The sequence below is a fragment of the Myodes glareolus genome, chromosome X (assembly GCF_982192425.1).
Source record: "Myodes glareolus chromosome X, mMyoGla1.1, whole genome shotgun sequence".
NCBI classification, from domain to species: Eukaryota; Metazoa; Chordata; class Mammalia; order Rodentia; family Cricetidae; genus Myodes; species Myodes glareolus.
This window is the reverse complement of record NC_142053.1, coordinates 47,316,582-47,329,033: the sequence shown is the minus strand read 5'-3', so window position 1 is coordinate 47,329,033 and position 12,452 is coordinate 47,316,582. Positions and strand designations below refer to the sequence as shown.

Sequence of the window (12,452 nt, the reverse complement as noted above, 5' to 3'; positions counted from 1 at the left end):
CGTTTTTATAGCCTATTTGGTATATATAGATTATAATTAAAATTTTAAATTAAATTCAAACAAATTTTCTATATTCCTAAGTGTTTAAGGAGAATTATCTTTAAAATATACTTCATGTTAGTTGATAAAGATATTTAATATGATGAAATCAATCTTGAGAAACATTGCATATACAAGAATATAAAATGTTTCATTTGTTCATAAATTTATTTTAAGAGTTGTGTTCTATTGTTAGATATTTGGAATGAAAAGTATATGTGTAATAGGAACTAATTTTGTTTTGTTTTTATTTAATAGAATTCTATTAGACTGGTTTTGTATTATTTTCAGTATTGGAATCTGTATTTTGGGGAAGATCTCTTGATTCAAATGTCTGAAAATGCAAAAAGATGTAATTTTACTTATAACAAAATCTCATGTGCATGATACTTTAATTGTAGATACACTTCCTGATGTCAAATGTTAGTCTCTTATTAGTAGCCCTTGTGGATAAGCATTATTTTTTGTTCCTCTATTATAATGCTATTAACTCTTGACAGTATGTGCAGTCTAATTCAGGTATTATGACTGGTGACTATTTTTTTCTCAAGAATTTGTGAATGTGTGGTTTCTAAATTTTGTAAATTCATAGTTTAGAATCAATAATTCATCTTTGCATAAGCCGGAATTACATATCTTGTGTTATCTTCTGTTCCTAAATTTACTGTTTTATATGGGTTTATATTTCTATCTTTGTGCCTAACAAGTTTTCTTGCCTTCAATAGTAACATTTCTCATTTGATGAATAATTAAGCCATATGAAACTCTTAGAGTTAAAATGTAGTTAACATGTAATCCTGAAAACAGAGTGTATTCTAAGTACCTGTGTATAGTAGTAATGATTGTATAACTAATATGCTTTCTATTATTATGATAAATACCATGACCAAAAGCAACTTGCAGAGGAGTGGGTTTGTGTTGATTTCATGACCCAATCACTGACAATCATAGAGGAAAGTCAGAACAGGAACTCAAGGCAGGAACCTGGAGCAGGAACTGAATTAGAAGCCACGGAGGAGTGCTGCTTTACTAGCTTGTTCTCGGGGCTTGCTTTTCCTGGTTTCCTATACAGCTCATGAGCACCTGCTGCGGGTGGCACTTTTCACAGTGGGCTGGACCCTCCCAAATCAAACATTTATAAAATAATAATTCTCCAGGGTTTCCTTCAGTGGTTATTTTCTCCGTTTTGAGTTCCCACTTTCCAAATGATTCTTGCCTGAGTCAAGTTGACCAAAAACTATCCGTCACACAACAGATTTAAGTTGAAGTATCAGAGTACACGTTTACTGGAAGACACTCTTGCAGTGTGAGGTATGCGTCTATCAGTACATAATTTTAGCTTTCTTTTAGAATCAAGAAAACAGGTTTCAACAGGAAGCTGTCTTCTATCAGTAGTTAGTTGGTACGGATTTCAGGAGGTTCTTCAGGAATGACTAGAAAAAGGAAAACTTGGAAAACAAGACAGGAGGCTGGCTTACTTGTTAAAGCATGGACTATAAAGATGGAATAGTGATTAACAATGCTTTATGTTTTTCTTGTAAAAATGGTTTCAGTAGTTGGTCTGACAAAATGTGTTCTGCTTTCTTATACATCAATACCGTGCTGTCTGTATATATTATTCCAATTATTATTAGTTTTTCTAAGCGTTTCAGATTGATAGTAATATAACAGATAGTTCTGGATGTTAGATGTCACTTACTTTCTTCCCATTCTCTATATGTTTTTATATTAGAGAAATACATTTCTCTGGCTTCAGGACATCACTCCCTAGTGTAGTTAAATTTAATTGTTAGTAATAATTCAGAGAATCTAGACTTTGTGGTAAACTCGGAAAGGTTAAAAAAATAGAGCTATTATTGATGAAAGAGCAGGATCAAGGGGGAAAAGGAAGTAAAATACAGCATTACATGTTTTATGATCCTTGTGTGATTACTTATGAATGCCAAGAAACAAGCTGACTTCAAGTGGTAGCTAGTCTTGGCTAGTTTCCAAGGCCATTTGCTAATACAGATTGAGAAGTAAGTTTTTACAAATGATCTTAGGATAAAAAGTAAGGTGCTCCTACAACCTGGACAAGTGACAAACCATATCAACCAGAATGTTATATGAATTTTCTTTTCATTTTAGCATATTTAAAAAAGATATTCAGCTGGGCATTGCGATGCTCATGTTTAGTCCTGTCACTCAGGAGGCAGAGGCAGTGGAATCTCTGTGAGTTCAAGACAAGCCTGGTCTACACATTAAGTTCCAGGGTGGCCAGGGCTATGTAGAGAGACCGTGTCTCAAAAAGAGGAAAGCAAAAAAGATAGTTTTCAGCAAGTAAAGGAGATGGCTATCAAACCCAGCAACTTGATTTTTATCCCTGAAGCTTACATAGTAACAACTTTATGTTATTTTCTTACACACATGCTATAACATGTATGCACCCACCCACCGACCCCCACACACAAATGAATGTAAAATGAAAGAGAAATGCATATAACAAAAGCTTGAATATATATAAAGTGCCATTGTCACTTGTATATATCATTTCAGATTTTTTTCTTGTATTTATTCTACAAGTCTGAATTGCTGACTTATTAACTTCTAAGTCGTATTTGCTTTCAAGTTTGTATTCAATGATTTCCTCTTCTCCTCCTGTAGGCCTGCCATGGATGTTCTCCTGGATCAAAATGTGACTGCAGTGGTATAAAAGGGGAAAAGGTACGTTCTAAGTAAAATAATCAAATCCTATTTGTGAATGGAATTAGGCTTCTGTCAGCACACAAATAAATAAAATGAATTCTACTGCATTACAGGAGGAACTAAAGATGGGACTGCATGTAGGATCAGCAAACGTCCTCCGTAAGACACCATATAATAAATATTTTAGGCTTGGTACATAGAAGTTCTGTTACATTTGGGTTTTTTTCTTTGTTTTGTTTTGTTTTGTTTTTGCTGGGAATTGTATCCAGGGCTTTGCACAAGATAAGCAAACAATCTACAACTGTGACACATTCCTGGTTCCTAAAAATAAAAACCCCAAACAATAACAAAACCCACAAGAGCTATTGAACATTGACCCAAAAATCTTAGGAGGCAGCAGGGGAAAGGACAAGTAATTGAGAAGAAAACAGGGAGTAGGAATTGGGGAGAATCAACAAAATGAAATATGAATGTAAATCCTTTCTAGAAACCTTTTACTTTACCAGTGAATTGATTTGTTTTGTTTTAAAATAGAGTCTCTCAATGTAGTCTGAGCAGGCTTGGAGCTCATGATGTGGGTCAGGCTCACCTTGAATTCACAAATAACAAGGCTCTGCCTCCCAAGTACTGAGACTGAAGGTGTGAGGCATCATACCCAGCCTTACAGGGATCTTTAAAAATTCAATAATAATAGTAAGAAGAAATTCTAACTCTTAGTTCAGTCCAAATATGCCTCAGATGACATTTAACTTGAGGGTTTTTTTTTTCTTCCAGCCCCTTTTTGGTCTGTATGTCAGTAACTGATATCAAAATTAGAAATTTAAAACAAGGATAATGAATTGCAGAATTGTACCAGGAGACAGGGTTCTTCCATTATTACTCTTCCTTCTTCATAACTCAATAAACTTTTTTTTAAATTAGTAAAATGACTGGATATTACTAATTATATATGAAGAAAAGTTAGGGACCATATCTTTAGTGGACATCCCTGTTAGTTATAGAAGTATTCATTAGCATAATGGAAGGTGTTAAAGGTCCTGGTGGCTATAAATTCAGTTTTGTATTTTATTGAATCTTATTTTCAAGTCCTATTCTGCCCTGTAACACACTGCCTCCAAACAGAACAGCTATTAAGAGTTACTCTATGCTGTTCTACGTAACACTTATGTGGGGAACATGTTTAAGGGAGTAGCTTTGCAACAAGAATGTTTTCTATAGTGTCAAAATATTAAAAGGGGTTCATTTGGGATCGTAAGGGAAGGGGTTCATTTGGGATCGAAAAGTGAAAGGGATCATCTTTTGAAAAAAAGAAGCATATAATGAATTTCCATGTATGTAGTTATTACTGCTTAGTTCTCTCAGTCTGCAAGATGAAAGATGGCTCAATGCTTATAAAGAGTCGTAGTCACGGTTAATCAGTCAATTAACCTTTTCTAAACTGGTGAGCTGGGTTGTGCTCAGTGGTAGAGTGCTTGGCTTGTGTTTGTGTTGCTGGAGGTTTGATATCACCCCACAAAAAAGTTAACCAGATTGTCACAAATTGGTTTCCTTTTCTATAATTTGCCAAGATCTGAATTCTTACCTGTTTTTTGGATTTGAATAAAAACATTTGCTAAAAATTTTGTGTAACGCATTAAGGAAGTTTATTTATTGAATAGATTGTTTCCTAAATATTTGTTCTATTGGATTCTAAGAATCCAAGGGTGAAGAAACCATGATGGTTTCCATGCAGGGCTAAAGGAGAAGGTGGTGTCCAGGAAAATTTCTGACTGAAGCAGACGAGCAGATGTGGTAGAAAGACAATGGAGTGTTCTATATATCAAGTTTACATTAGGAAAAAATAGGAAACTTCTCTTTGGCATGAATTCACACATAAAATAGGAATAACAATTTTACTTTGTCTTGTCATGGAGAGTGGCAAGTGAGGTAAAACCTGGAAGAAGTTTAAAGAATCTGGCAAAGGGAAAACACTCAACACAAGCTAACTATTTTTACGGTCATTGAGTTTTAAGTGCCAGTGGAAACGCTTAAGAGTTGCTAATAAGAACTTGCCTTTACTATTTTCAACTTCCCAGGGAAAGAGAGAAGTCAATAGCAGAATCTAGAGTAATACTAATATTTAAAAGGTAACAAAGGGAGAAAAATGCTACTTGACAAAGAAGTTTTAAAACTCCAAACATGGGCATTCAGGATAAGTCAGGATTATTTTTACTTTTTCATTTTTTTAAAAAATTTTTTTACAGTTTGGCTTTCAGAAACAGGCATACCATTTCATGTTCAGTCTATGAATGTGTGAAAATTATAGACAAATCTATAATGGTTTAAAAGGAGTAAATGAATACCTAGGAAGCAAAGATAGGCACATAACTACCTTTAACTTTTCTTACTATTCATTTTAGAAATTAGGTGGAAAACCCTACATTTAGCTCATTCTTGCACAGGAAAGACATATATATATATATATATATATATATATATATATATATATATATTTAACATTAGCAAATATTCTACCCTTGAAAGTTTCAGAATTGCTCTTCTAATTCTTTTTGCTACTGTATATTATCTGCTTTTCTGTCTTGAGTTCTGTGATAATGTGAGGGAATTTCAGGATATGACATTAAAAAGGTATAATATCTTATTGATACAAACATAATTAAGCATCCTCCCTTAAAAATTTTGCTTGTGCGTACATATACATACATATATGTATTTAACAAAAATCATTAGAGAAAAAGAGCCTATCAATTTGAGGGTGGAAGGTATGGGAGGGTTGAAAGGTGGGCACCAGAGACAAGTTGGAGGGAAAAAAGAGAAGGATATAAATGATGTAATTCAATTTCAATTAAAAATTCATATCATTTTTTAAAATTAATTTTTTAATTTGTGTGTGTGTGTGTATGCGCGCACGTGCATGTCCCAGTGTCGGAGTGGAGGTCAGATGACAACTTTCAGGAGTCAGTTCTCTCTTTCCACTCTATGGCTCCTGGGGATTGAACTCAGTCAGATCATCAGGCCTGGTGGCAGGTGCCTTTACCTGCCTAGCCACCCTGCTAGCCAGCATCCACTTTTGCTTTGAAAATATGCATTGCTGTGCACATGACATACTCTGTGCTTTTGACAGAACTGTTTTGTACTTAGGGAAATAGACTGGATCTAGATTTTTTTCCTTCTTATTTTTTCTATCTGAGTGGAGTGTTTGATCGGAGTTTTAGTCCTAGTTCTGCTAATAACAGACCATTCAATAATCTGAGATAATCTAGCTCTTAAAATTGTGAAAATCTTATTTAAAATTGAGTTGAGATTAAAACTCTTGCTATTATATCCTCACTTTATCTCTGATACTGTTTAATTCTTTAAGTAGTAAAGAGATTACACTTACTATGTATCATATATATTTTGGATGATTTATGTTTTTCTGCTCACGTCCTCTGGATTTGTTCATGTTAGGAGATACTGTGGACAATGGTATCAGTATATGATGTTACATTCATATGACAGTCATTTGAACTTTCTGAAATTCCACTATGCTTGTGTTTAAAAGTTCACAAATGACTTTCCTTTACATTCTTTTATATGTTCAATTATAGGGAGAACGAGGATTTCCAGGTTTGGAAGGCCATCCAGGTCTGCCAGGATTTCCAGGTCCAGAAGGACCTCCAGGACCTCGGGGACAAAAGGTATTTGTTTTCATAGCAACCAACCACCATAAATGTAAAACAAACTGTCAGTCCAACTAAAAGCTCACTGAATTGTAAGAAGAAATTACTGCTTAAACCAAACAACAGAATTAAAGAGACAATTGTTTTCTGTACACTTTATATATCATAGAATTTCTTTTGTAAATGTTTTTAATTGAAATAGAATGCATTTCTTTTTCTCCTGTTTTTCCTCCCTCAAGCTCCTCCGAACTGCCCTCCCTCAGACTCCTCCCATAGCCCCACATTCTAAAGTTGATGGCCACTTTTTCTTTATTATTGTTACATATGCATACATATGTATGTATGTATATGTGCATGTGCACACACACATGCATGCAACCTACTGAATCTGTTTCTGTTATTTCTATGCATATGATTTCAGGGCTAACAGGGGTTCATCCCTGGGAGAGGCCAGTAGTTCTTTGTAAAGGACTAGGACCCCATAAAATTGTCCGATACTGATATTATGGCAGTCTTGATGATTCACAACAAACTTCTTGGTAGTCTGGCTCCTAGGCTCTTACCATCCTCTCTTCTGTGATGTCCTGTAAACCATAGATGCAGGAATGGTGATGTAGGGCTGGGATCCCCACAATACACTGATTTTCTCCCTTGATCCCTCTGAGCAGTTGAAGTTTTCTGTGATGTGCTCCATTTCCTGTGGTGAACAGTGGTAGCTACACTTATTCAGGAAGGGCGGCTCTTCACCTTAGTGAGGGCTTTTGTTTGTTTGTTTTTGTAATTTGGACATCACTACCAAATTCAGACTGTTTTTTTGAAGACGTTATTTGTTGTACACGGCCATTGGAATTATTACCTTAAGTTTCTCCTGGGGAGAGGCAAACAAACTTCTTCTCACCCCAGGTGGGCACCAATGACAGACCAAAGTAGGATTTAGCCAAATTCCAAGTTGGTGACAACAATGACTTTTGGATTTGCTAACTGAGCATGAATAAGGGATTGCTTATAAAAGTGTGGGTAACTCTAAAGCAGCTGTGTCATGGATAATGATCTGGAGGTTGCTGTTGACTACCACTTTTAATCAGCCTCCTAACTTTCTGTGTACTCTGGCATCTCCATAGATAATTGCAGCTGCTGGGTGGGGGAGGGTCAGTAGCTGGACTCTCTAGCTACCAGAGGGTTAAAGCTCCATTATCATTATCATAGACCTTGTAGGTTAGTTAGGCTTCGCTAGAGGAACAGAACAAATTGAATCACACACACACACACACACACACACACACACACACACACACACACACACACACACCCTCGTGAGTAAGGGTAGCATCTCTATGTGTATGTTAAGATGGGGTAGTAGGAAAGATAACAGTATCTTTAGACTGAGAGAAGTATCTTTTAGTTTATAGTGGCTCTTTTGATTTGGTACTCTTTTCTATCTGTATTAGATACAATGGTATATGGAAGGCCAGCTATATCCAATTTTCCTTCTAGCTTTATTATTGCATATAATGAAGCTGTACCATATCATTAGAGGAGTAAGAAAATCAAATGGATATCATCAGGTAGGTTTTCCAAATGGAGGAAAATTAAGTGCATAGAGACTTTATATGTATTTAGTTATACCAGAAGTTAGATGTTGAGAGAATGATGGTGCGATTGGGAGGAGGTAGTTTTGTGGGATTCAGCAGTAAGTGGGACCTGTGCTAAAATTCACTGGATAGAACGTGAACACTAAGGAAAGGCTAAGCCTCTGAATGACTGCATAGATTTCTGTAGATGGGCCATTCACCTGAATTTCCTAGGTGCTATAACACAGCAAGAGCAGCGGGACGATGCTTGCCACCCAGGAATGGCAAAGAAGTAGCACAGAGGTCTAAAAGCAGTAAAGTTGATGGAATTGGGCACTAATATAGAAGCACAGCTAAAGCCTCCCCCGTCTCAACACACGGGAACATAAGCACAGCCTTGTGAAACTGAAGTGGGAACACAAATTGATTAATTTTTCAGCTATATCCCAGATAAACGCAAATTTTAAAAATGTAGTTTTCTTCTATAATTCAAATTACATTCTATCTCAGCACACCTATTTCCATAGCATAGCTGAAAAATTAATCCCTGACAGATCACCCTTCTACCTATACATAATTATGCAGTTTTCAATAGTTTGCTGCTATAAACCTAACTGCTAAGATGCAAAACTTTGATTAACTCTTTTTGCATCAATAAGCGTGAATTTGTAAGATAAATTATGAGAAGTGAATTCCTGGATCATTGGACACACACACACACACACACACACACACACACACACACACACACAAACAGTAAATAAATAAATTTTAAAAAACCTTGCCTACATATGTATGCACCTGTGATATTTTTTTACAGATCTTACCAGATCACCATTTGTCAGATATATATATAATTTACCTTTGATTTGGCATCAGAAAAGAAGGTGCATTTCCATCCAGCTTTATCACCATTACTCTGAAACACTCCTATTTGTCAGTATGGTAGAAGGGTGATCTGTCAGTGTTCTTTCAGTTTGTGTTTCTCTTTCCATGAGGAAGAATATGCTTCTCACAGACAGAGGTGTCATTTGTCTTTTCTATGACCTATACGCTCATAACATTTGCCCTTCTTTTTTCTGGTGGAGTTTTGGTATTTTCCTATTTTGCCGAGCTATTTGTTAGCAAGATTATTTCTGTGCACATACTGTGAGTTGCATTATCTTCCCCTTTGCCCTTGGTTTTGCTGGGTATGTGCATGAAGGTATATACAATTGTAAGTCTCTGGTTTTCAAAGATCCTTTTCATAAGTCATATGTATGGATTTTCAGCCGATCAAATCTTGAACACTTTAAGGTTATATATACCTTACTTCTCAAAGATTTTCTTACAGTATGGCAATTTATTTTTCCCGTGGGATCCATCCTGGTATCTTTTTCTCCACGCATTTCCAATGCCATCATTGTTATGCAGGAGTCACCCCTGATTTGTAGTTTTATTTCTCATGATTTCAATTGCGTGTAGCCAGCCACTGTCTGAAAATAATAAACTGAAAAGTTCTTAACATTAATGATTTATTAGTTTTAAAGAACTTGTTATAATATACTGCTATACTTGTTTCATATTATTCTTAGTTATTGTTAAGTTCTTCCAGTGTCTATACATTTTGCTATATCTGTGTTTTGTATTCTTGTTGTGTTCTGTGACTCTCTCGTACATTGAGTTTAATTTCAAATTTTATTTGTTTCTCTCAGTGTGCCCATGTCTGTCCCTGTTTGTGTGTGTGTTTGTGGGTGGGTAGGTAGAGGGGGCTCATAGTTCAAAACATTTTAGTGAAGGCCCTTTGTAGACAGCATGGGTGTTGACCTTACCAAGATGGGAGCTTTTAGGAGGTGCCTCTAGTAACCATCTTGAGTGCTGACCTCAGCAAGATGGTAGCCATCATGAAACATATTTTCAAGGTCCATTTTGTTCTCTGTCTTCTAGCTTCTGGAGGGCCACAATCTAATTTCAGTGTCTCCAGACTGAGACAGTACACTCTACATGCGAAGAAAAACACCGTAATCATTTACCATAATCGGGTAATGGGGAAAAAGGAAAGGAAAGGAAAGGAAAGGAAAGGAAAGGAAAGGAAAGGAAAGGAAAGGAAAGGAAAGGAAAGGAAAGGAAAGGAAAGGAAAGGAAAGGAAAGGAAAGGAAAGGAAAAATGAAAGGAAAGAAATGAAAGGAAAAGAAAAGGGTACTGGAGAGACGACTTGGTGGTTAAGAGCACTGTTCTTCAGGGGAACTGGTTCCAATTCCGTGCACCCATGTGGCAGCTCACAACTGTCTATAAATTCAATATCAAAACCCTCTCACAGACATACATATAGGAAAAGCAACGAGAAAATAAACATATATAAAAGCCCGGTGGTTGTGGTGCATGCCTTTAATCAAAGCACTTGGGAGGCAGATGCAGGCAATCTCTGGGAGTTCCAGACCAGCCTGGTGGGGGACAGAGAAGGTACCATATTTCAGAACATTTTAGTAACTGCATTTAGCATACAGTCAACTTTCTTTTACACTTTATTTCATTTTTATTTGAGACAGTGTTTTCAGTTGTATAGGACTTAGTTTAATTTCAAAATCTTAAAGAATTTTTTATAATTTATTTATTTAACTTTATTTTACGTGCAGTGGTGTGATGTGTCAGATTACCCTGTGTACATGGAAGAAAATATACAGCATACATAAGTTTGGGTACTGCCCAGTTTCAGGTGGGATCTTAAAAATTATCCTCTTTGGATAATGAGTGGCTTCTGTATACCAAATTCATATGAACTTCCTTTCTGATAGTCTTCCAGTATTCAGTTTATTCAAATCTAAGACTCAAACTATTTTAATGATTGAAACTTATACTCCACTTTCATATCTGACTGGTAGAGTGTCCACTTACTTCTTTTCTTTTTACAGTTCTTTTTCCTTAAAGATATTGCTGTGTTTTTTTCATATAAACGTTATAGCTACCATCTAGTTCTATTTTCATTGTATAAAATTTCTAACAAAAATTTGCGGTTTACTTTTGAAATGCTAAATTCTTTTATTTAAGAACATGGAATTTCTTGTCTTTACTTATTTGTCTGTGAACTTCACAACTGTTTTAAACTTTTCCTCTTATAAATCTTGTGCATTTTCTTGTTAAATTCACTACAAAAAACTTTGTTTTACCATGTATAGGTGGGATATTTTCTCCTATTAAGTCTCCTAAATTGGTACTCTAACAAGGCTGTTGAGTTTTTAATATTAGCTTTTTATATAATTGTAAAATCATCATATTGTTATAGTAGTTTAAATACCTTGGTTTTCAGGCATACAGTCATATCATTTGCAAATTGTGGTTTTATCTCCTCCATTGTAAAATGTTCTCCTTTTGAATGTAGTGCTAGGGATTGAGCTCAGGGCCTTGCAGGTTTTAGGCAAATGCTCTATCCAGGTGTAACCTTGGCTCCATTCTTTCTCAGTCTTTCTTGTTTTGTTTTAAAATAGTCTTACTCTGTGGTCTACCTGTCCTGAAACTGTATGTAGACAAGGCTGGCCTCAAACTTGTGGCCATTTTCTTGTGTTAGGCTCTTGAGTGTGGAGATTATAGATGTCCTCCATAACTTCTAGCTTTCCAATTTTCTTTCCTAAAATTCTTCCTCTGCTTTAACCTTGCTGCTTGATCTATCTGGTGCAATATTGAAGGATTCTTGTCTTATTTCTGCCTACAGCAAGCAGGCATAAAATATTTATTGAACAAGAGGTCTTCTAGCTATTTTAACTGGGAATCAGAATTCATTTAATCTTCTTGTAACTGCATCTGCTTTGGAATGAGTATATCATTAAACTTTTAAAAAGGAGAATCTTTTACAGAGACTTATGGCCTTTTCATTAACAATATCCATATCTTTGCTGCCAGAACCTGTGGATATACTACTTTACATCAAATATTAGTTTTTCTTTATTAAAAATTTAAAACAAAAATCCTTAACAAAAAAATTCACTGAGGTTAGATTTAAAAATGTCAGTGATACAGGCATGACTTGAAATGGTTAGGGAGTATTTGCCAGGAGTAGAGAGCAGAATCCGGAAGAGAGAGTTCATGATTGTTAAGTTCTGCCAGTAGAAGGTACTTTCTGAAATAAATGAAAAGATAAAAGCAGAAATTCAAGAACAGCACGTACAACTGCAGTTTAAATATGCCATAGAAATCATCAAGATTTTGAGGTTGTCCTCCTTCCATTTTTTTTATTGCACAAATGATTTGGGAAATAGCTGCATTGCTAGCTTATCTTCTTTTTCTTGTATGCCTTGTCTACAACTTTGTGCATGTAAAATTCCTTCTTCATGTCAGCACTTTCCCCAGTAAAATAATGACTTTTCTTGATGTTGTTCATATAATTTATCAGTGCGGTTACTCTTAATAATAAACCTTCTTTGGGTGTATGATTTTAACACGAACTTTCAGATATTTTTACAAAATTTAAGGCTGCTATAATGGAAAATTAGTTATTTGATGATGGAAGAACATAAGAAC

The 12,452-nt window shown here is 35.4% G+C and overlaps 1 protein-coding gene across 2 annotated transcripts in view; it reads left to right on the top strand.

Moving 5' to 3' along the window:
• Positions 1 to 12,452, top strand: part of Col4a5 (collagen type IV alpha 5 chain) — a 193,164-nt gene that overhangs the window by 61,417 nt on the left and 119,295 nt on the right. For both annotated transcript variants that reach the window (XM_087903202.1, XM_048428518.3), the window contains exons 2-3: positions 2,683 to 2,742; positions 6,315 to 6,404. In XM_087903202.1, the coding sequence (XP_087759328.1) occupies positions 2,683 to 2,742; positions 6,315 to 6,404 (150 nt within the window). The remainder of the gene's footprint in view (positions 1 to 2,682; positions 2,743 to 6,314; positions 6,405 to 12,452) is intronic.